Here is a 25,475-nt window from a genome sequence, read left to right on the forward strand (position 1 = left end):
TGACAAACAAAAACCTGGTCTAAAGTCAATAACGCAGCATTTCATTGTTATTTTAACAGAGCATTAGTAAAATGCTCCTAGGCTCGTACACAGCGCGCGCACACTATGCTTGTTACACACACAGGGACACACAGCAGCACACACACATGCAGAAGATTAAACATAAAAATATTACAATGTGAAATAGTATTATGATAAGATCTGCTTGAGTGCTTTCACTTCACACATGATTATATTTATTGTTGTGTGTTTATCTGTGTCTTCTACTTTTCCTCTAATCCCTCGCTGATGCAACAGTGTGAATTTCCCCATTGGGGGATTAATAAAGGATTTTGAATCTTGAATCTTTGAATCAGATCAGTTTCTTCTCTCCTTCCTGCTTAGCAAATCCTCCATCATAACAGCAATGCTCCAAGGTCCAAACGTGCCTGGCTTTTGAAGGGAATGGGAGATGATCTCTGATTGGTTGATTGCATGTTACACCTCTGATTAATGAAGACACTAAGTACAACCCTTTAGAACCATGCGCCCGGCACACGAACTAGTAAAAGTGGATTTGTACATGCCCTAAACGCATCTGTGCCAGGCGCTTCGCCGTGTGCTTAGATCATTAAAATAAGGTGCTTGGACTGGAACGACAAAAACTCTGGTCTAAAATCTGTTCAAACTTATTTTAAAGATTTTTGGTGAAATCTTTCAAAAGATGAAAGCTTAGAGTGCCATCACCTTGCCTTGAGCCCCATAGTGGACTTTGACCTATACATGTCTTGTTATAACTATGAGATCTGGTCTAAATGTCCTGGCTGTGCAATGGATCACTATTAATCAACCTCATTAACATACATTCCTGTAAAACCACTGTACTTGATAAATTAATTTAAAGATACTATGATATAAAGCTATTTGAGGCAGCCGCAGCACGGTTACCAACGTTTTGGGACCCATATCAGTTGTGTCATTGTATAAGGTTTAATATGGGGCTCCAGGCCAATTCAGGTGTTTGGAGAATGTTATTGAAACCATTAGACATTTGGGCAATTCTCATTTATGCATTTTTTTTATCCTTTGGGGTTAGTGTTGTGTAGGCAAGTAAGTCCTTGTAGTTGCACTTGTACTTTGTACGACAACCTATTAAAATATGTTAAACAGTAAGAATGATGAAAGTTAGTTTGTTGGAATTTTATAGAGTCTCAGATTGTTGTTACATTGACTGTGTTTCAACCCCTCATGTGTAGGATTAGACGATTTCTGACTTTAGCGTCTACTTTCTCCTGAAACAAAAACGTAAGCCATCAGGAGTCTATATTCACAGAAACTTCTACACATAGTGGTTCTAAAATTATTTATACATCAAACTGTGAGCTGACTGCATTGTTACCCCCTTCTCACACAATCAAGACACATTAGTCACACTATCCATCATTACATCCATCGTTACGTTTTTTTTTCCTTTCTTTTATACAGTGAAGCCATGGATGTTTAAAAAACCTGGATACAGCTTTGGATGCGGAGCCCTGTCCATTCCTTTGAGAGGAGCTCAGTGGCGCATGAGGCCAAAAAACTTCAACTTCCTCGTATAAAATGACGCGGCTCATCACCGCTGCTTCTGTGTCTTGATTGGGTGAGAAGTATGGAGTTATATTCCTATCTTTAATCAAGAGCGCATTCTTTCAATTTGAGAGCATTTCTCACTGATATTACGTTCAGATTTTGTAATAATTTCCCTCAAAACCTTGCTCTCACACTCAAATAGTCACTGCTCGCGCTTGGATTTGCTCTGCTTGTGCTCAAAGTTTGTGCTCGCGCTTGGATTTTCTCTGCTTGTGCTCAAAGTTTGTGCTCGAGCTTGGATTTGCTCTGCTTGCACTCAAACTTTCTGCTTGGACTCAGATATGTTGTTGTTTGGACAGATTTCCTGCTCTCAGCTTTGGACCCTTCTCCGCACTCAGGCTGATTCTGCTCACTTGCAAAGTTTCTGCTCTCGGATTTCTCCTGCGGCTTGGATTTTTTGTGTGTTATAACCCTATCAAAAGTCAACAACCAATAGAATGCTAGCTGTAGTGTTGACCAATGAAATGATCCCAACCCCGTTGAGGGTGCGTTCACTTTACTTTAGAACGTCTGTTGAGGGCGGCTGCACTGTAACCTGACTGTAACCAAGTTTATATACCCCGCGCCCGTTTATAGCTTTATTATAAGTATATGTCAACAATGTGCACAGGAATGGTCGACGCCTTTCACCTGCACCCGTCCGGAAACGGGAGAAAGGTGTGGGACGGCGTATGAAGTTATGTCCACAACTACGAGGGTGAGTAACATAACTTAAGCACCTAGCTAGCTAGCTAGCATTGGCGCTAGCATATAGCCTAGCTTGATGTCCATAAACAAATACATGTTCTTTATTGTATAGCTAGCTAGATTGAACGACATATGACGGACAGTGTGTGTATATGTGATGACCCTACTTTGTATTTTTTCCTCGTTTGGTTAACCATGTTCCTGGGATTTGGCTAATTTCATGTTAGAGCCAGTAGTAAAACATAAACTGTAATATAACTGAAAGAACACAAGAAACTGGATTGTTTGTGTCAGTTTTTGCATCACTGTTTTGTGTTGTTCATCAGAATTTAGTCCTCATTCCTTCATATAACATTAGTTTGAAAATAGATTCATAGCAATCTGTATAAAACGTAATGTTAAGTTCAATTTTATCACTATAATAAAAACAGATCTAGAAATGATATGGTTTCTTATTTGCTCCTTAAATAGCAGTTATTTGTTTAATTAATACAAAGCAAACTGAACTGAAAAAACAAGTATTTTGTTTTACTTTCTTTTCATCCAGGTGGGGCTGAGGGGTTTGACCCCTGTTGATCTGTGTGTGTCATATCACCAACCCATGATAGCTAGAATTCACCCTGCTACTCCAGATCTACCTGCTGTATGGCTGGCTACAGACTACAACCATCTGCTCCTGATCTACCTACTGTACGGCTGGCTACAGACTACAACCATCTGCTCCAGATCTACCTGCTGTATGGCTGGCTACAGACTACAACCATCTGTTCCAGATCTACCTACTGTATGACTGGCTACAGACTACAACCATCTGTTCCAGATCTACCTACTGTATGGCTGGCTACAGACTACAACCATCTGCTCCAGATCTACCTACTGTATGACTGGCTACAGACTACAACCATCTGCTCCAGATCTACCTACTGTACGGCTTGCTACAGACTACAACCATCTGCTCCAGATCTACCTACTGTATGACTGGCTACAGACTACAACCATCTGCAAGTTTTGTTTGTAGTGAACATCATCAACAGCTGCACTTAAAGTCTCCTGGGTTCATATGGGACTTGGTTGTTCTCCATACTGCATCAAACACTGTATTATTTTTTTGTGTTATATTAGTACAGACAAGTAAGTATCATTACTTAATCACAGTATATTATTCTGGTGTACACTGTTGACTTGACTCCATGCTATTGACTATACTTTAGCTTGCCACCTCATAACTTTACCTTAATTGCTCTTGTATAGTTAATTTATCTTCTACTAGTTGTACATACCTCCTATTTAATTGAATTATTCTTAATTTGTGTTGCCATACCTGAATCATCCCTCTTGTGAACACTAGGCCTATCTTATCTTTATTCATAACCCTGCTCACAAACTCACCTGAACCTGGGTCATCTGTTTGCCAATATCAATGTTCCTGCTACAGTAAATCCTATAGGCACATTGTACTGCTTCACCGTAGTATGAACCATACACTTTTAAGGTTTCGTGTCAAATATTGTGCAATTTGTTATGAATTACTCATTGTTTTGACAAGGTAAATTAAAGCTATTTACCAAGTGTCAGCTCTGGTAAATTTAATTGTACTGTTTTTTTTTTTATAAATGTTATGGAACATGAAAAAACAATTTGCCTTGATCAGGGTTTTAATTTGTTGCAAATGTGAACATGGTTTTAATAATCTGTATCTTATTGCTCTGAAAAACTACAATGATTTAAGAAATAGCAGTGATACTTATCAACATTTATTGAATTGATTGAATATATGGACAGACATTACAGGCACCTATTCATGTCAACAGAGAAAACAATAATTTGTTCTCTCTTTTATCACTTTGATTATACGCTGATGGTGCAGAAAAGGGTGAAGTCCTTGTAGATCTCTGGCACTTTGAGGACAGACCGATCCAGGAACTCTCCACTGTTGTCTTTGTATAGTATGCTCCTATTAAAGACAGATTCATAGACATCAACACATAATATATTAGGTGTACATAGCTTGCTTTAACATCATTACTATCTTACCTTACCTTCTCTGATTTGGTTTTGTGGACATCAGTAATTTTCTCTCCCAGGCCTGGTTGTGCACCCTGTGAATTTAAGCAAGAAACATAAGTGTATGTAACATGATTTTACTATTATATTATTATTATTTTTACAATTGCATTATTATCAGACTTGCCAACCTTCTTGGTTTGTGCTACTGCTGCCTGTCCTCTGCACACAGGTGAGTGATGTGCTGACTGGCACAGGTCCATGCACATAGTGCAGCTGTGATGCAGCTCAACGGGTACTTCAGTCACACCTGGAAGAAGAGAAACAAACCAACAAAATACTTGTTCTTTCTGCTCAGTTTGCTTTGTATTAATTAAAAAATTACATTTAAGTTGCAAATAAAGCATATCATCTCTAGATCTGTTTTATTAGTGGTGAAATTGTACTTAACAGACTGGGTCCGTGTACTTTTTCGTTCATTTGATTTTCATTTCATAAACAGGTATTAAAAAACAAATGGTTATTTGATTTTCGTTTTAAATCATGGGGATCAGACCTCTGGTGCTGGGTCTAATATTCTAATATTAGCTGCTGCAGCTAGCTAGCAGCTAGCTACCAGCCCTGTGAGCTTGGTCCCCGCGGCTCGCCCCGCGCTGACTGACTCTGGTCCGTCTGCCCGTCAGCGGCTTACCCGCCTAGCTGACCTGGGAATCTACCGCTCGTGATTTATTCATATTTATTTACTTTGCAGTGATATGCTATGCACTGATGTCAGGCAGGCTTGCTGCTGCTTTTAGTCTGAGCCTGTGAGATAACTAAACTTCCTTTGAATATAACGTGCATATAAATAGACGGAATAAATAAAAGTCCCCGGAAATAAATATAAGTAAAACATATGTATTTAGGCTATTGAACTATAATGACTAATGCATATATATGTATTGCCTCATTTATGTATTTCATGTTCCATTTCATAGCCATATTTATTATGTAAAGGGGCAAAAATGGACGATCAGTCGCTCAGGAAGTTATAGACTACAGTTTCCCTCAACAGCAGCCGGGACATTCTAACGCTTAACGTGAAAAGCTTAACGTGGTAACTTAATGTACCTAAACAATGATCAATCAGATATCAATCAGTTATCAGTCACATAACGTCCATAATAATTGGACTTTGGGTTAGATTTTTTTGACAGTTTTCAGTGGTTATGAGGAGCAATATGAGAGAGAAATTTGGTAATCATTGATCATTGTTTAGGTACATTAAACCACCTCTATTTGTTTCTGGACATCAAGCTAGGCCATATGCTAGCTAGCTAGCTATGTGCTTAAATTATGTTACTCACCCTCGTAGTTGTGGACATAACTTCATACGTCCCACTTCAAAGCTTTCTCCCGTTTCCTGACGGGTGCAGGTGAAAGTGCGTCGACCATTCTGTGCACATTGTTGACATATACTTATAATAAAGCTATAAACGGCGCGGGGATATATAAACTTGGTTACAGTCAGGTTACAGTGCAGCCGCCCTCAACAGACGTTCTAAAGTAAAGTGAACGCACCCTCAACGGGGTTGGGATCATTTCATTGGTCAACACTACAGCTAGCATTCTATTGGTTGTTGACTTTTGATAGGGTTATAACACACAAAAAATCCAAGCGCGCAGGAGAAATCCGAGAGCAGAAACTTTGCAAGTGAGCAGAATCAGCCTGAGTGCGAGGAGAAGGTTCAAAGCTGAGAGCAGGAAATCTGTCCAAACAACAACATATCTGAGTCCAAGCAGAAAGTTTGAGTGCAAGCAGAGCAAATCCAAGCTCGAGCACAAACTTTGAGCACAAGCAGAGCAAATCCAAGCGCGAGCACAAACTTTGAGCACAAGCAGAGAAAATCCAACCGCGAGCAGTGACTATTTGAGTGTGAGAGCAAGGTTTTGAGGGAAATTATTACAAAATCTTAACGTAATATCAGTGAGAAATGCTCTCAAATTGAAAGAATGCGCTCTTGATTAAAGATAGGAATATAACTCCATAGAGAAGGGGGTAACAATGCAGCGTTGTTCAATTAAAAACTGCCAATGTTTTGTGTTGCATGAGAGTATGTGTTGAGAGATGCTTATTTTCTGTATTTTGTGTTGTCTTTGTAAAGCTGCGGAATGGACAAAGTCCAAAACTAATTTCCCTTCGGGGACAATAAAGTATATCTTATCTTCCTCAACGTGTGGCCCATAGAGCAGGCGCACTAGAGACCTCCGCCAGCCGAGTAGGCTACTTCTGTTTAGCACTCCGCTAGTCTCGCTTTGCCAGACCATCCACACGCTGCGGAGAAAGGTCTGGCTACTCAACACAGCATTCTGGGATGGGAGAAAAAGGTGCTCTGGTTTATTGGCATTTCTTTGAACCAATCGCAATCATCTTGGGCGGTGCTAAGCTCCGCACGGTGCCTCTGCTAAATAGTCTCAGGAAGGAACTAGTTTTGGTGGAACATGTGTACGTTCAAAAGTAGTTTTAGTCGTGCAACAGAAAACTCCGATTGGACAGATAGTCTAGCTAGCTGTCTGGATTTACCCTGCAGAGATCTGAGGAGCAGTTAACCATAGTCCTCACAAATCCACCGCAGGTTAGAACGCCGACACAGAGAGAGAGGAAGGGGACAGACATCTGGCCGAAAAGAGGGCCATCTTGCGGAGTTTCCAACGGCACCTGAACAATCCTGGAAGTGGAACATTGAGGATATAGACTAGCACTCCGCTAACATGAACGGGGATTAAATTATCTCTTTTAGACTTTCCAAATGTTATCTGACCAAATGGATCAAATTCTGATAGTGAAACAAGTCATTATGCTGGAGTTGTGTACTCACTATTTTACAGACGTCTCTTTCGCAATGTAAGTAATGACACGGAAGTTGTAATCCCAGTGTTTGGCCGCTATGTCAAAGTGGCTTCTAAGCCTGGCGCACTTCCTGGGGGCCGGAGTGAGGCGCTGTAATACAACTAATGCGTGTCTGTAGGAAAACCATAGATACATACCTTCCTGTTGAGGTGGACACAGATGTCGGCCCGCATGTCCTTGGGACAGATGGATAAGACCTGGAAGACAGGGAGACATATGGGGTCAAACTGCTGTTTACAGAAATTCCCTCTGAGGACTCAATCAGTTAAAAACATATCTGTATAGTATCTGATAGTCTGCAGCCAGATGAAGGTTTAGAAGCTTCAGCAGGTAATGAGTCCCTCTAGTGGACAGAAGGTGTAACAACAACCACATGCTTATAGCGGCACTGACAATGCATAAGCCTGAGTAGTGTAGCACATATTTATAAGAGGCTGCATTTGAGCTTTAATATTAAAATATTATTTGTATATAAAAAAAAGAAATTTGAATGGTATTATAGAGAAAGACTACCCACCAAATGCAGGTAGATTTCGGCAGTGGCGGGTAATACAGTCACTCTTACTAGCCACTTTGGCGGGTGGAATGCCATTATATTGTAAGACTGGTGGCTGGAGTACTGTGTCACTGTGCCGCCGCCTGACACAGGAACACAGCTGTGACCCGGTGTGCAGAGGTACGGTGGCTCGGCGCATGCGACATGGCAAGCCGAGGCAACAGTTGCGTCTACACAGGTCATAGACTGTATAAGGTGTAGGTTTGTAGAAGTACAGAGAGAGTGTACAGCAGGACAATCTAGCAGGACATTTGGTCTCTGCCCTCCGCTTCCCGTCACCGAGGGCTTAGTGACACGCGAGCGCTCCAAATCACTTTCGACTAATCTTCTGCACCCCTGCACCACCTAGCCTATGCAATAAGAAGCAACTCTTTTTATGTCTGTGTTTTATTCCGTTGCTTGTTTTGATACAAAAGGAGCTTTACACACATTATCAGAGCTGAATATTTGATGACTGCACTGTTATATTTGATGTAGTCATGATTTTTGCTCATCGTAAAGGGTTGTTGGTTCTGGTTCTTCAAGGTAATTGTAACACACCATAGTTAACTTTATTTAAATTAAATAAATCGTATCCCATAAAACAGCGGCTAGTGAAGATGCTAGTAGCTTTTGGAAAACCACTAGCCACAGTGGCTGGTGAGCAAAAAAGCTAATGTCAAGCCCTGGTTGTAGAGTCCAAAAGTCAAAATGTATTATGTATAAAATGAGGGTGACCAAACGTCCTCTTTTGCCCGGACATGTCCACTTTTTACCTACTGTCTGGGGCGTCCAGGTTTTTTTTTTATAAATTAATGAAAATGTCCGGTTTTCACTGTTTTTCATGGGACCATTAAGCGTGTACTTAAACTGACTGGCGCTTTGCACACAGTACTACGCTACTTTGTTGTGTGACGTAATTCCCGAGAGGCTGCTTTGTGGGCGGCTCTGTGATGCGCACATACACAGGGACCAGAGCAGACAGGGACCAGAGCAGACATACACAGGGACCAGAGCAGACAGGGACCAGAGCAGACATACACAGGGACCAGAGCAGACAGGGACCAGAGCAGACATACACAGGGACCAGAGCAGACAGGGACCAGAGCAGACATACACAGGGACCAGAGCAGACAGGGACCAGAGCAGACAGGGACCAGAGCAGACATACACAGGGACCAGAGCAGACAGGGACCAGAGCAGACAGGGACCAGAGCAGACATACACAGGGACCAGAGCAGACAGGGACCAGAGCAGACAGGGACCAGAGCAGACAGGGACCAGAGCAGACAGGGACCAGAGCAGACATCCACACACGCCGGCTCGACGCACACACCAGCGCACAAGTATAAACATCAGGCCATTAAGTGGGCTACGGAGAAAGCTCTGCGTGGAGCCTCCGCACAACCATAAAATAAGACTAGTGCAGCTTCACAGTTGAACTGTAAAAAAAATGTCCCACGTCCCGTCCAGGTCGGGACCAGACAAGTGGCACATATGTCTGGTCCATATGGCACATATGTTTCAGTGTCTTTATTATTTATCTTATTACATTGAAAAGGTATTAAGAGATATTTTGTTGAAGCTGGATTTTCTAACACAGAAGAGGTCATATTTAGAACATTATTTCATATTATTTATTTTAAAAGAGCTATTATTTTGTTACAGGTTGTTACAGATTTTATTTTATTACAGCAGTTATTTTTGCACCATTGAGGCATAATAAAGCATGTTCATTAACCTCTGAGAAGCCTGTCTGGGTTTGTGTCTCCAGGCCGGGCCGAGTGTCCTCTTTTTTGGAAATCAAAATATGGTCACTCTAGTAAAATTCCTTGTGTTTTTATGTTTCAAAAAAATCTTAAAAACCATATTTTCACTGCGGTCAAAAAACTACTTGCTATCCTGCTCACAAAGGGAGGGAGCACCTGTATTAACATAATTTATATCACCAAAATAACAAATCATTTTGCAATCTAACTCTATTAAAGTAAATTTCTTTAGTCAGTATTAAAAAAAAAAAAAAGAAAAAAACCTAAAGGGACTCATTTAATCCAATGAGTCACTTTATTCAAATTGAAGACTTTGTTTGAGGGTTTTATGATTTGTGTGTGATGATTCACATGTAATAAAATGCTGGTACTGCCCTTCCATCCAATGAGTTTTTATTTTCAGCCTTCCTCCTGTAATCCTGATAACCTGAAAAACATGCTTGACTGAGTTAAAGGTCTGGCTTTCATAAGATGGCCACGCAGCACCGTGATATTTAGATGGGTTAGGGGTCACAGATATATCAGCTGTGGAAAAAAAGAGCATGTGAGCAGAGAGAGGTTTCTTGGGGGAATCAAAACCCAAACTTGTCTTCCTGCTGCTGAGTTTATTAACGCCAGCCCAGTGTGTGCCAAAAAGCCTGTCCGTTGTAATCACTTTGTCCAGCTCATTACACCACTGAATCAAGTCTAATTAGGTCAAACAGAGTAAAAACTAAATATTATCCCATCTTCCACCAAACTGCCTTATTACACACAACAAGGGGAGAACAATTAATCATCTAGAAGCCTCTGCAACATCAAAAAAAAAAAAAATCATCTGCTCCATTTAGAGTGGAGGATATTAGCAACACCGAGACGCTTCTGGGAGCCGCAGGTCTGTGTGTACAGTGTGATGGCTCCCAAAGTGACAAAACATATCCACTAATTGGCCCAGCTCTGACTGCAAAGGATTTATACTGAGGGCAGTGTTGGCTTATGTCTCTTCATGAGTGCATAATAATCTCAACAAAAAATTGGAAAATGGGATTGATGAGGAGGAGGATATCTCATTTGATCTGAAGAGAGAGAAAGAAAGCATGACTGTCAACAGGTAAATGCTGAGGAAGTCAATTAGATGGACATATAGTCCATTCAAACAGGACAAATACAACCAGGAGATTTTATGAATTAATACGTTTCACACAGCGCCTTTTTGTTGGACGATAAGATTGACTAATATCATCACAAACATCCGTACAGCCATCTAAGGTCACGGTTTAATGATTGGCCAGGTCCCAATTCAGCAAAGAAAAACTTCACATCTGCACCTCCAGAGGTGACAGAGGGAACATAAAAGTAAACGGAGCCAGAAATCAAACTGAATTTAAGGCTGCTGCGGCAACAGCGTTTGATTTGGAGGAGTGCTTTCAGAGGGGCACGCTGGATTCACTGGCTAACGATAATTACGCTAACGTTACACTATGAATTATACCGGTCCCTGCAAATTAAAAAAGGAAGATGTGACGTTCCGTCATGTATGAAAGGAGATATTTACAGGTGGTGATGTCCTTCAGGTGGTGATTGTAGACTAGAAACGATTTGAAAACAATATGTAGTTTCAAATATCTTCCCTGATACTGCAATTGCAATATGTTTCACTATATAAGAGAATCATCACTTTTGCATCTTTATTCTCATTTTCATTTAAAAATATATTATGTCTGGGTGCCCGGATAGCTCAGATGGTGGAGCGGGCGCCCATATGTAGAGGTTTACTCCTCGATGCAGCGGGCCCGGGTTCGACTCCGACCCGTGGCCCTTTGCTGCGTGTCATTCCCCCTCTTTCTCCCCTTTCATGTCTTCTGCTGTCCTATCAAAATAAAGGCTGAAAATGCCCCCCCCCCCCCAAAAAAAAAAAAAATAAATAAATATATATATTTATTATGTCTGCTGTGTTCAGACTCCGCTACATTCAGTAAGGGGAGTTCATATACATCTGACTGCTTGAATTTGTTGATGAAAACCAAGTGCAGTAATAATAATAATATTAATAAATTTTATTTAAAGCGCCTTTCATGACACCCTAGCCTGGCTCCGCCCTCCTACGTACTTCTGCTGAATTTTCATTTCCCTTCAGTACTCCGTCTGGGTTCGCGGTATATTCTTGGGTTTTCTCCGGCCAAATCTTTACCGGTCCAATCAGCGAACAGAGGGAGTGGCTGAGAACGATGACGTTGAGGTTGTGCGCTAGTTTGAGTTGTAGTTCCGTAATGGCGGCGGAGAAAGATGTGAGCGAAGCCATTCGGTCCGTTGTGGCAACGCTGCTGAATATCCAGAAGTTAAAGCCCGAGCAAGAACAATCTTTACTGAGTTGTGTTGGTGGCCATGATGTCGTGGCCCTCCTTCCCACGGGGTTCGGGAACAGTTTGATTTTCCAGCTCGCTCCGTTAGTGGTGAAGGAGTTGGCTAAGGCTAAGGCTAATGCTAGCGATGCTAATGCTAAATATAAGCCGATAGTTGTTGTCGGTCTCCCCTCTTGTTGCAAATGCGCATGACATACGTCACGACCAAACGTTAGCGATTGGTTATGGAAGATCCAATAGTTTTAAACAAGTTAACACTTGAAGTTAACACTTCAGTCCATAAGCCATAATAATAATAATAATAATAATAATAATAATATATATTAATGATAGGGAACGCATCCCGATGCATATTGAATCGAAGAAAGGATAATCGTAATGGAATCGAATGGTGAGACCAGTGAAGATCCACAGCCCTAATGGCTTAATTAATGGCATTGGCTCTTTACATGGGAGGAGTTTGTGTTGTGCTTGGGTGCAGGTCAGAGCTCAAGTTCAAGTAAGAAAAAGTAGGTTCTGAAAAGATGTATCATCTCAGTGGATTCATATATGCACAGTATGGAAATATGGGCCTTGAGTTTGACATGGTCTAAAGCTTCAAAAATTAATAATAATCTCTTGAGTCAAATAAAGCATACAATATCCATGCTCACACTGGCCCGGTCACAACTTGAAAACAGTTTTCTCCACTGACAATTCCAATAAAGTTTAGAGGAAGTCACATCGGTGCTGACAGCCTCACCTTCTCCGTGTCGATGCCTTTGGACATGGACCAGGTGGAGACAATGTAGTCCATCACGCGCTCGCTCAGCCCCTTGGGAACCTGGTAGAGCTTCAGGAAGTCCCGGACGTTGTTGAGCATCTCGTGGTAGCGGTTGGTGTTGGCGTACATCTGCTGGAAGATGGTGGTCACGTTTCCAAAGATGGTGGCATAGAGCAGAGCTGGGGAGAAAAGACACAGGAGAGGGATGAACACATGGCAATTACTCTCTTTTTAGCCCTTACTTCTTGGTATTAAAGCTATAGTACGTAGTTTTTGTCTAAGTAATGACAACCAAACAGTTGCTAGTAGCCAAGGAGGACACGGAGGATTAAGAAAACATGATGGACTCTTCAGAAGAGTTAATTATCTTCACTCCAGTTTCTACGCGGGAAAGTCGCCATAGAATTGTGTGGAGCTGATAGTCTTAATTAGCTTGGTAGCAACTCATTTGGCAATGGCTTGAATGTAACAGACGTTCATTAATATCAAAAAGTTAGGCACTAAACCTCATTTATTTCATTTTGTTTTCCCTCATTAAAGTGTTTCATCAACGTAATTATTTTGACTGGAGTAGAACATCAACTTACACTCTCTAAAACACACACACACACACACACACACAAAAATAACTTTCACATTCTAAAGATTTCAGTCACATCTTCATCTTCTTCATTTTCATCCACTGACAAAGGCCACAAGATGTAGCCAAAAGCTCCAGAAAAGTTGGACCTTGTGCTAAGAAGTATTGTCAAAAACCTAGCAGCTGCAGCTACTGTATACCAAACACCATTACAATCACCCAGTATCCACCAAAGCCCTGCCAGTCACCAAGAAAACCACCTACCAAAGACAAAGTAACACCCCAGCAACCTACCTAAACGAGAACATAGAATCAAACCCCCTAGCAATGCCTAAACAACCCTTAAACAACACCCCTGTAAAAGCTCTGAGCAAGTTCCGTTCATGCAACAAACTACAGAAAGATTGACCTTTTCTGGATTCTATTTCCGTTACCAATCACCCAGTTGGGCGTTCTCTCCTTGCTATGCTTTATTTCTTTTGAGATTTGAATTATTAAAGACTGTAAGTCATGTTGGGGTAATGACGGCAACAAATTGGATAAGCAGGGAGATGCACATTGATAAAGTGGCAGTTGTGATTTAAATGTCTGCTATGCAAAGTGAGAAAAGAAAGAAAAGATGAATAAACATGTAAGACCTCTCCTGCTAGATGATAAGCGGTATTAATGGAGGCTTTCAGCGCTGAGGAGGTGTTCAAGAGGAGTGTTTTCCCCACTTTGGAACTTAAAGCCATTGTGCCGAGCCATCAGTCTCCTCTGTACCCTGCTGCTGCTGCTTTACTGTTTCCATAGAGACCTCACTCAGAATAGTTCTCCCTCTTTTTTTCCCTTCCACTGCCTCCTCCCAGCCAATCAAATGACAAAGGAAAGAAAAGAAAAAAATGACAGGTTTAAAGATTTTTGGGTTCAAAATTTGGTAGTTTACAGGTGGTGGAATCTGATGATGGCACATGAGCCACAAAAGGAGAGGGGGGAGGAAGACTAAAAGTACAGCCAGGTACCAGTGAGTTGTGTGGAAGAGAGGAAAATGTTGGACAGAAAGTGACTGTGCGCTTGAGATAAAGTGTGATGGAAAGTATGAAAAAGAAATGGATGGGAAAAAAAGACCAGGAAAGTGTGTTTTTATATTCAGAGTGTGTGTCTGTCTCACAGAAGCAGTGGGAGTCATAAAGAAAAGAACACAAAAGACACAATGAGAGAGAGTGTGTTTGGATGAGAGACAAAAACAGAAAAAGGCAGAGCGACAGCCACAGACAGAAAGGTGTAGCGTGCCGGCAGTGAGAAAAAAACAGTGTTCCAGTTTAGTTCTGTCAAAGACAGCAGCCTTTCAAGGACTTTAGCTGGACCCTGTCAGCTGGCAAAGTAAAACTCTGACAACCCTAACGATCTGGAAGTGAAAGCTCAGAGAGACAGCTCTCACCTCCACCAACCACAACACTCCTAATTGGAAGACTTGGTGGCTCAGCGGTAGGCCAATGATCACCGCAGCACACACAACGGCACAGGTTTGATCCCCTGGAACTTTGTCTGTTGAGCTGAAACCACTTCTCGCCGTCTGCCAGGATTTAAACGTGTTTTTTTTTCAAACTGAGTGTTTCCTCATTTTATGAAGAGCTTTCATGCAAAAGGAACATAACGTGCAAGGATCAGAATGTAAAGCGTCGTCCAAATGTGGTAATTATTGCAGTAACACAGTTCAGCAGCTGGTTAATTCGACACTGCGATCAAAAAGATAGATACAAATATATGCAATAAGCATCTTATTTTGGTTTTGAACACCCAGCCCTAAACCAGGGGTAGATGCATAGACTGTTTAAGTGAAGCCAAAACATCTGGATGGCCCCCTGGTGGCTGGCTGCAGTATAGGCCATAAGCCCCGCCCCCTCCATGTTAGCAGATGGGACACGGGTCAAACTAAAAAAGTCAACGTACACGTCAAATATATATATATTTTTAGGTTTTTGTGAACACGCTGATGTTTGTTCACGTGTTAATTATTCTCATCAGTTTGGTTTTTATTAGTGCTGTCAGTTAAATGCGTTATTAACGGCGTTAACGCAAATCCATTTTAGCGGCGTACATTTTTTTATCGCAAGATTAACGTTCTTTTTGGTAGTTTTTTTTCACATGCTGTTGCAACAACTAGTAACGTTAGAAAAACTACAACACAGCCAGGGTTCAAAATTAGCACCATTTACCAGTCAAATGCTGGTAAAATATCCAATTGGCTAGTAGATTTGCTTCATTAACCAGCCAAAAAATAATGGTAATCTATTAAGTGGCTGATAAAAAGTGAATATTCACTAGCCATTTGGCTGGTGGACGAAAAGGTTAACTTTGAACCCTGAACACCACACCGGATCTAGCTAGACCGGAAACACAACAACAGGCACGCCACACACACTTGTTTGGGCTTGTGAGCCGGCCAAAGAGTAGTAGACTAACGTTACGTTTTGAGTGGACGGTGAGCGCGAGACGCCGAAATGGATGCCAATAAGATTCTGAATGGAAAGTTTACTTTTAAAAAGTTGCCAAATGGTTCCACTGACAAGACCAAAGGGATCACACAGCCGACGGCCGAGCACACAGCTGACGCCAATTCTCCGCCCCCTCATCAAACCAGGCGACAAAAGCACAAAGCAAGCCGATCCACTTTTCCATGTTGATAAGAGCATTAAAATGAGAAAAAAATAATGGGACAAAAAGAAATCAAGGGACATTTAGAATAGATAAAAATGATTAATTGCGAGTTAGCTATGACATTAATGCGATTAATCACGATTAAATATTTTAATCGTTTGACAGCACTAATTTTGATCAGTTATTTGATGCTAGCTGCGATTGACTCATGATTGGTCGGGCGGGACATTGATACCGCGGCTCCACCGCCGCGACCAATACTGTGCAGACTCTGGCTCCAAAACAACAAGATGGCCTTGGCCGTGCTTCACTTTTGTACAGCGGGAGAATTGGAAACGCGGCGTCCATCTTTACTGTACATACAGTCTATGCCCTGAACCCAGTGATGCTGCAGAATATGAGCATGCCTAACATGTTAAATGTTAACAAATAAAATACCCAGACTACAGTATACTGATTGGATCCTTATAATACTAATATCCTTCTAAAAACACCCCAAAACACTTTTCTGGTCCCATAGAGAACCTAATGAGTTTAGACAGTTCATTCAGAGTACTCTGGCTACAGTTTATAGCTGTCATTTCAATACTATATTTGATATCTGATATGTCCCCCACAGCTCTATTTATTGAAATATGTCTCTGGTTTCCCCCTCCATGAGGAGATTTTTTATTTAATTTTTCTTTTTTTTTTTTTGGGGTAGTAGTCCGGACCGGGGAGCAGATGAAGAGCGTTATTTCCTCACATTTCTGCGTTGATGGAGCAGCCTGGGGGACAAAGGACCAGACGCTGTCAGAGAGAGGCTCTCATCAACTGGAGAGAGGCTTTGCAGGAAGTTGGTCTTTAAATTGATTCTGACATTAAAAAGGAAAAATGTAGCGAAATGATCATTTGTGGTAGTGTTCGGTTGGTCTATTCTGATCTCGTCTTAGTGACAACAGCAGCTTCTTTTTTTCTCTCCTTGTTGCTAAGCGCTCATTGCGGCAGTGTTCCCATACACCCCAGAGCTCACCTGGAAGTCACACAGCGTGGGCAGCTCTGTGACGTCTCTTCAGTGTCTCTCTTCAACCATAGAATACAATCAAATAGAACAGAATCACTTTGTCCCCGAGGGGAGATTTGTTTTGGGCATAGTGCTACAATGTGTTGTTTCACAATACAAACGTAACAAAAAAAACCATTCTAAAATAAACATAAGATCAACACAAGACATCTTATGACATGAGGGAAAGACACATGACTGTACAGACATTACTACCTCTTAAAAAGTAACTGTGAGAATGAAGGTGCTATGTGCAGAAAGTGCAGGTGTATATATTGCACTTTGCTCTGTTGTGCTAACTATTGGAGTTCATCAGCCTGATAGAGGTTGGGATAAACGGCAACTTAATTTTATCTGTTTTACATCTTGGCACACAGAATCTTCTCCCTAGGGTGGCCGACAGGGGCAAGCACACTGCAACTAAAAAAACAGAACAGAAAAACACGTGCAAATAGACAAAACACAAGTAATTTAAGAAAACGCCTTCATTCATTTGACAACACATGCGCAGCATTTTGCAAACGCGTTGCAAATACACACAACACAACCAAATCTACACAACCAAAAACAGAAACGCGCTGCAAAAACAGAAACGATGCAAAATGAAAGGCACACAATCCCCGAAAACAAATGCACCAGAAAAACGCTGCAACCAGATTACACAACGGAAGTTCTCCAGGCCTCTAGAGGGAGCAGCTAAGTGGAACAGCTGGATTTTAGACCCCACGGGGAGGTAGAGAGATAGAGAGGGAGAAAGAGGGAGAGAGAAAGATAGAGAGAGAGAGAGAGAGAGAGAGAGAGAGAGAGAGAGTGGGAGGGAGGTCTTTTACAGTGTTATAAAAGAGCAACAGGTTTACCTAGCTACCGTGTTAGAGACTGAAACTAGTTAGCCCATATAGGTTACTGAAAGGTAGAACACTTTAGAAAACTAAATATCCACTCTCTGACATAACCTGGCCTTCCGTTGTGTAAACTGGATGCAGCGTTTTTCTGGTGCATATTTGTTTTTGGGGTTTGTGTGCTTTTCATTTTGCATCGTTTCTGTATTTGGATGTGTTGTGTGTATTTGCAGAGCGTTTGTGTGTTTGGTTGTGTTGTGTGTATTTGCAGAGCGTTTGTGTGTTTGGTTGTGTTGTGTGTATTTGCAGCGTGTTTGTGTGTTTGGTTGTGTTGTGTGTATTTGCAGCGTGTTTGTGTGTTTGGTTGTGTTGTGTGTATTTGCAGAGCGTTTGTGTGTTTGGTTGTGTTGTGTGTATTTGCAGCGTGTTTGTGTGTTTGGTTGTGTTGTGTGTATTTGCAGAGCGTTTGTGTGTTTGGTTGTGTTGTGTGTATTTGCAGCGTGTTTGTGTGTTTGGTTGTGTTGTGTGTATTTGCAGAGCGTTTGTGTGTTTGGTTGTGTTGTGTGTATTTGCAGAGCGTTTGTGTGTTTGGTTGTGTTGTGTGTATTTGCAACACTGGTGTTGGGAGTATGCAGTCATTTTTCCCACCATCCTTTGCTAATAAGGGCAGAAGTAAAGCCGTTTTCTCACTCCGTAGTACGGCTCGACTCAACCTATTTTGGTTTTCCATTAGCAAAAGTTGTGGAAAGTAACTGGTACTTTTATTGGTGTTACCTTGGTCAAGGTTCCAAGCGAGCTGAGCTGATACTAGAAGGTGGAGTTAAAACACCTCAGACCCCTGATTGGTCAGAGAGAATCAGCACTAGCGGGACACAAGACGTCCTGCACAAACCTTCCATTTTTAAACAGCCAAGCTACCGTCAATAGCAGCCACAATATATTTATTCCCTGGTCCCTCGATTTTAAAAATGGCAGCCCACAAAACTGTAGACTACAGACACTACACCGTATAACCCTTGTAATGTGTTAGTGGGTCAAAAGTGACCCGTGATTTCACTCAGCCCAAAATACTCACAAAACAATAATTATTATCCAATATTGTTTTTCACCTCATAGCTAACTTATTATTATGGGTGTGTGGTGTGGTGGGGGCCGAATTTGATCCACAACTTCTGCAACAGCCAATATTCTCTGCCGGGTCATATTTGAGCCGTAACATCACATATGTTACTTGTTGTGACAGCATCTGTTGTGTTAGAATTCCTGTTTCTGAGGATATCATGAAGCCTTGTTCCAATAAAAACAAGGGAAACTGTACTTTTTACATATCTGAACTTGAAAACTGGTCAAATTTGACCCTAACACAATATAAAGCAAAATTGACCAGGTGCAGACATTCCTCTGTTTGGTTGCCAATTGAAGGATCCAGAGTTTGCCGTTGAAGATGAGGTCGCGGCAGTTTCACGCAGCTTCGCTGTGGCAATCAGCTAAGAACCCTGCTCCGAGTCCAGCAGAGCCGTACCACCCAGTGGAACTACGGCCTAAGGTCAGTTAAATCACACCTGCGTCACATTCCCTTTTTACCTGTCTCAGCAAGTCTCAGCAAGTCTTCCCAGGACCCTCTTCCACTTGTCCAGAACTCTGCTGCAAGGCTGTAGACCAGGTCCAGCAGGATGTCGCACATCACTCCTGTTTTATCCTTGTTACATTGGCTTCCGATCAAGTTCAGGATCCAATTTAAAGTTATTCTTCTTACATATAAAGCATTGCATGGTCAGGCGCCTGTTTATATCTCTGACCTGCTCCATCTGTAGACTACTAACAGGTCCCTCAGGTCTTCTAACCAGGGACTAGACCCGTTTATATTTCAGACCTGCTCCATCTGTAAACTACTAACAGGTCCCTCAGGTCTTCTAACCAGGGACTAGGCCTGTTTATATCTCAGACCTGCTCCATCTGTAGACTACTAACAGGTCCCTCAAGTCTTCTAACCAGGGACTACTGGTGGTCCCACGCACTCGTTTGAAAACTAAAGGGGGCCGTTCTCCGACTCTGTGGAACGCCCTTCCTGTTAACTTGCGTTCTGCCGTCTCGGTTGACTCTTTTAGAAAGCAGCTGAAGACACACTTGTGTCAACTCACTTTTGTCTCATGTTTGTAACTTTTTTAGTTTTTAGTCTTTTAATCTTTTACCTTCATCGGTATTGTATTTATTTATGCTTGTTTATTTTCTGTTTTGGATCCTACTGTATTTTAACAAATGTTTATCATGTGAAGCACTTTGTGACTGTCTGTAAAAGGTGCTATATCAAATAAATATTATTATTATTATTCTTCATCTGGGACAGAACAAAGCAAAGAGGCATTTATTCATAAGACTATATATTGACTAACTTGCATTTATGTGACTGTAAACTATATCCCAAAATAAAATGCAAATAGTGTTTTTTATCATCTATTAAATTACGTGACATTTTGTTGTTGCTCCTCACCTAATTTGGCATTTACATGAGTTTAAAGTGGCCATATTATGCTCATTTTCAGGTTCATAATTGTAATTTGAGATTATATCAGAATAGGTTTACATGGTTTAACTATCAAAAAACACCATATTTGTGTTGTATTGCACATTGCTGCAGCTCCTCTTTTCACCCTGTGTGTTGAGCTCTCTGTTTTAGCTACAGAGTGAGACCTCTCACTGCTGTAACATCTTTGTTGTCAGTCGCACATGCTCAGTAGCTAGGTAAGACTACATGCTCAGTAGCTAGGTAAGGACTACATGCTCAGTAGCTAGGTAAGACTACATGCTCAGTAGCTAGGTAAGACTACATGCTCAGTAGCTAGGTAAGACTACATGCTCAGTAGCTAGGTAAGACTACATGCTCAGTAGCTAGGTAAGACTACATGCTCAGTAGCTAGGTAAGACTACATGAGCTAGCTAGCGGTTTCTCCAACTTTGGCCTGTACAAGGCAGGATTAGCCGGGAGACTTCTTCTAAACGAGGGCGCACTTCACACTTAGCGTGGAATACCTGCAGAACAGGGACATGGAAGTAGTTCTTTTGGAGATTAGGGTGAACTAGTGTGTGTTGTAGCAGTGTTTTGCCATTCAGAACGAGCTAGCATGCTACGGTTAGCCACCTCGTCTCGGCTAGTGGCGTAGAAAGCCGGGCAGATTTTGACCAGCTCACCAGGAGACTGAAGGCAGGACACATTCAGAAACCGTATCTCACTCAGAACACCATGGATGGTGTTTTCAAAGTTTGTATGCGTCTGGAAGCACCAGAGATACAAAATAACCCCGCAAATCCCAGAAAAAGGGATTTTTTCATAATATGGGCACTTTAATAATCAATTTGTGTCTGCCGTCTACACATATACCATCCTTCTGTCTTCTCTTTATCAACACAGCCAATTTCTCCACCCCAGGAAGGTGTAATCATCCATTTTGCTAAATTGTGGCAGCTTTAGGAAATGCTGGTGTTTGTATTTCCCTTTTTGAAGGTCTGATAACAATCCTGATCCTGGCCTCACCAGATGAGGAACACCTTTAGTTTTTGTGTAAAACAGAAAGACATAAATAATTTGAAATCTGTCTAAAACAAACCTCTTTCTTTGATCCTTTTCAGCTTCACTTTCAGCTGATGTAAAAGATCTCAATAAGGGGAGTTTGACCTGGATTCACCTCCCTGTTCTCCTGTCATCACTTCCTCCTGAAGGGCAAATTGTGGAAATGAGACAGCGCCGGATGATGAAATATTTCTGTGATAGAATAAAAGCTACACATGTAAAAAGAGACCGGCGTTTTCATTGAGATTCTCTGTGATGATAACGAAAGCGTGTTGCTGGTTTTTGTAAGAAATCCGGAGAGACCAGAGACGGCCCTTTCTCTTGTCATGTGTGTTTCTCTTTTGCGGGTTTCGGGACAATCTGCCGGAGGAGTTCAGGGGGATTTGTCAGAGCGAATGAGCGTGAGGGTCAGAAATCTGTCGGTGTAGGAGGAGTGCCACCGCCCGAAGCCCAGACACCCAGGAAATATCAATCACAACACTCCTACATGAGGAGACAGCCAGCACATACATACACACACACACACACACACACACACACACACACACACACACACACACACACACACACACACACACTCACATACAGTACAGTAGTACTCACACTCACACAAAGAGTACAGTAGAACACGCACACACGCATGCATCCGATTTGCTTATGTCTTATCGACAGTGAAGGGTGCGATTCATATCGGTGTGTTTGGTCGAAATCCGTGTCAGTGATGTGTTTAGCCGAGCTTAGCACCAACACCGAAGGCCTCTGGAAAAAGAAAAAGAAAGTACACAAAACACCATCCACTAATTGTGTTTGGTCGGTAATTAGCGCGGGTTGTTCTTGAACAAACTGTCACTTGATAAATTGTTGTACAAGAGTTGAAACTTAAAGTTCGATATGATAATCAATTCATTTTCAATGTTATATACCTATAACATAGAAGTCTTGTAAACTGAATAAAGTATGTTCTGTAACACAGAATACCATACCATAGAACGATGAAGTTTAGGAAAACGACTGGTTAAGTTTAGGAAAAAGATTGAGATTTGGATTCAAACACTCCCGAAGAACGAGCGAGCGTTTCCTGGCTAAAGGTATTTTGTCTGGCTCTATACCATGCTACTGAAAGGGGGATCTCATTCTTCCATGTTTTGTGATGCATGATCAGAAAACCCCTCCTCTGCTTTTTCACCAATCGCACGGTGAAGCTCTGCTCTGAGAACAATAGCAGAATTACAGTGCAGGGAACTCAACTACAGGGGCACCAAGCATGAGCTCCCACAGCAGCCTTTTCCATAAAAGCCTCAAAAAAAGGAACTCTTTTCTATTCCATATCAAAACTTCCCCAAACTTGTATTCTTTTTCCATGATACTAAAAGGTGCTTATGAACCCATATTAACTAATCGCACAACCACAGCTGTTCTGAAAATACCACATGCATCCTGTGACTATGTACATAGTGAACGGTATTTCATAATGCTTGTTGTATGTACTGTATAATGCGGATGTATTGTTGTTCAGCTGATAAAAATGAGCTTTTAGCTATATCTCTGTATTATGAATCAGATTTCAACTATTGAAGCTTATGTTTATTACACGAGACAAAAAAAAAAATGTCTGTGTGCTTCCTTGCTCGCAGCTGTTTTGGGTCAAGAAGAGCGGCATTGATCAAATAATCCTATTTTATCACTTTTTATTAGAGGACCACAATGGGAATAAGTTATAGATTTAAATGTATTGTGTCTATCCTCTGGTATGTATGTATAACCTTTTATATATTTCTTTTGCAATGTCAAATAAATCAAATCAAAAGATCATGCAAAGATGCAAGAAAATCTTCTTCTTGAAGGTGTTACACGCACACACACACACACACACACACACACACACACACACACACACACACACACACACACACACACACACACACACACACACACACACACACACACACACACACACACACACACACACACACACACACACACACACAATGTGCTCCTATCTACTCCTATATATCTGACATAGATCATCTAGGAGATCACTTTCTCTGACCAGCAGATCATGTTCTTTTATAGTAGTTGAGCTCTTGAATGAATTTGAAAATTGCATATGGATTGGTATCAGGCCCTCCTTTATTCACAGTCCTCCACCAGAGTTTGATTGACAGTTTTCACACCAAGCTGACTATTATTATGATTATTTTGTTGTTGTTGCTTGTATCATGTGGATGCGCCAGTGTTGTTGTCTAAACTACGCACTATAAATTTAAAGTGCAGTTTTCTACTGATAAAAAATCCCTGAGTGTCTTTCACAATGTATTCATTGCGGCAGTTATTATTGCGATGACAACTACTGTCTGTGGTAGATTTGTTTTGAGAAGAAGATGGAGCTGCCCATGTGAAAGCATCCGCGAATAAAAACCTAAACACACACCCCACGGGTGACGACGGCGAACCAAAAATAGCGCCACACAAAGTGGAAAACAAAGGAGGAGCCACCTCCATCACGAGCCACTGAGCCCAGTCCATTTGGTGCTCAGTGAGCCGAGGCTGCGTCCAGGCTGCATCACAACACATTACACACTGACAGGATGCCGCGCTGCGCCAGCCAAACACTGAGAGAGCCAATCAGCCGTACCGCAGTCCAAACACCACACACACACACACACACACACACACACACACACACACACACACACACACACACACACACACACACACACACACACACACACACACACAAAGATACTGTGTAAATCTGTTTTGACAAGCAGTAATTTTGCATCAAGCGCTCTCTGGGTGAGTAAAACAATCTGCCTGATTGTCTCCACACAAATATTGACTGGAAAAAATCTGCAGAGGCATCCCATTGTTAGTCACAGTCCTCAAGCCAATACAATCATTTCTGTAGTTGTGACTCTCACTCAGTAAATATGGTTCTCATCTCACAGTGTTCTCCAACATCGCTTTGTTTACTTCTCATTAGGGCAATTTCACAGACTACTTATTGCCGTGCAAAAATGATAATGGCTTTTGGAGTGAGAGAGATGGGCTGCAGGTGTGGGGGGGTGGGGAGTTTGATGTGTGACAAATTGTCTGTGCCCACCTAAACCCCCAAACACTTAGTGATGTTACACTCCACACATTAGGGAGGTTTCAAATCTATACGGCCAGTATCAGGAGGAAACGTCTTCAATTCTTGACTCAAACTGTAACTTTAGCAGTAACTAACAAACAAATGCTCAATTCATTCAGTACAGCCTTACATGGTCTGCTGTGACCAGCAACTAACTTTATATGTATCTTGGTGTGTAACTCATAATAATGAGTCAGTTACACGTTCAACATTTCTGGAAATACACGTATTCACTTTCTTGCTAGGCCTAGATGAGAAAACCCAACGTCAACACATTCTCACTCGCAGTGCGTCTAAAAGCAACGCTTGGTCCGAGGCCTTTGGTGTTCCTTACTGACGCAAAAGGTCTCGTTTAGCCTCATATTTAGATGAGCTATTGCCGTCACTTTTTGATGCTCTGGGTCGGGACGTTTAACTGACAGAACGGGACAGCTAGGTTTAGGAAAAGCTCGTGTGTGGGGGTTGCATAATGTACGTTTCAGTGACACGCGGGACAAGAACGGGACACGAACCGCGGTCTCCTGGGTGAAAGTCCTGTGTTGTTTCGCTACATCAGACATCAGAAGTGCCCCTTCAATTGTGATATTCAAAGCCAGGCTCAAAACTCATCTTTTACATTGCGGCCTTCAAGTATTGTTGTGATTAATTCACCTGTAGATCATTAAGTTACGTGATAGAACGTTATCAGCTGAATGCAGCCGGGGCTAATGGACCCCATTGTTATCTCAGTAGTTGTTTGCCGAAATGATACCAACGTCTACAAGTAGTACAAATAGGTTATGTACTCAAAAAACGATGGATTATAAAGTTTGTAAGTACACCAGAAGTTTATGTAAATAACACTTGCCTGCTGGCTTCTGTTTCTGTTGTTGTTGTTGTTAGTGAGACGTAGGTGTGGGGTTAAAATTACATACAAACGAAAAGAGATGCAACAAAAATATTTTTTAATTTAACTTATTTTTTAAAGTAAGTGCTGTAGTATAACTAGCAGGAGACAAGTAATAATTGAGGTAAGTTTGGAGACATTACCTTATTTAATCATTGAATTAATAAATATTTTTGTTGTATCTCT

The 25,475-nt window shown here is 41.6% G+C and overlaps 1 protein-coding gene across 1 annotated transcript in view; it reads right to left on the bottom strand.

The window, feature by feature from the left end:
- The window catches only part of kcnh5b (potassium voltage-gated channel, subfamily H (eag-related), member 5b), a 265,385-nt gene that overhangs the window by 90,812 nt on the left and 149,098 nt on the right, over positions 1–25,475 (bottom strand). The window contains exons 12-13 of the mRNA XM_039786509.1: positions 12,581–12,780; positions 7,330–7,389 (exon numbers count right to left, since the gene is read on the bottom strand). Coding sequence (XP_039642443.1) covers positions 7,330–7,389; positions 12,581–12,780 — 260 coding nt within the window. The remainder of the gene's footprint in view (positions 1–7,329; positions 7,390–12,580; positions 12,781–25,475) is intronic.

Source organism: Perca fluviatilis, chromosome 20 (genome assembly GCF_010015445.1).
Source record: "Perca fluviatilis chromosome 20, GENO_Pfluv_1.0, whole genome shotgun sequence".
In the NCBI taxonomy this organism is placed as follows: Eukaryota; Metazoa; Chordata; class Actinopteri; order Perciformes; family Percidae; genus Perca; species Perca fluviatilis.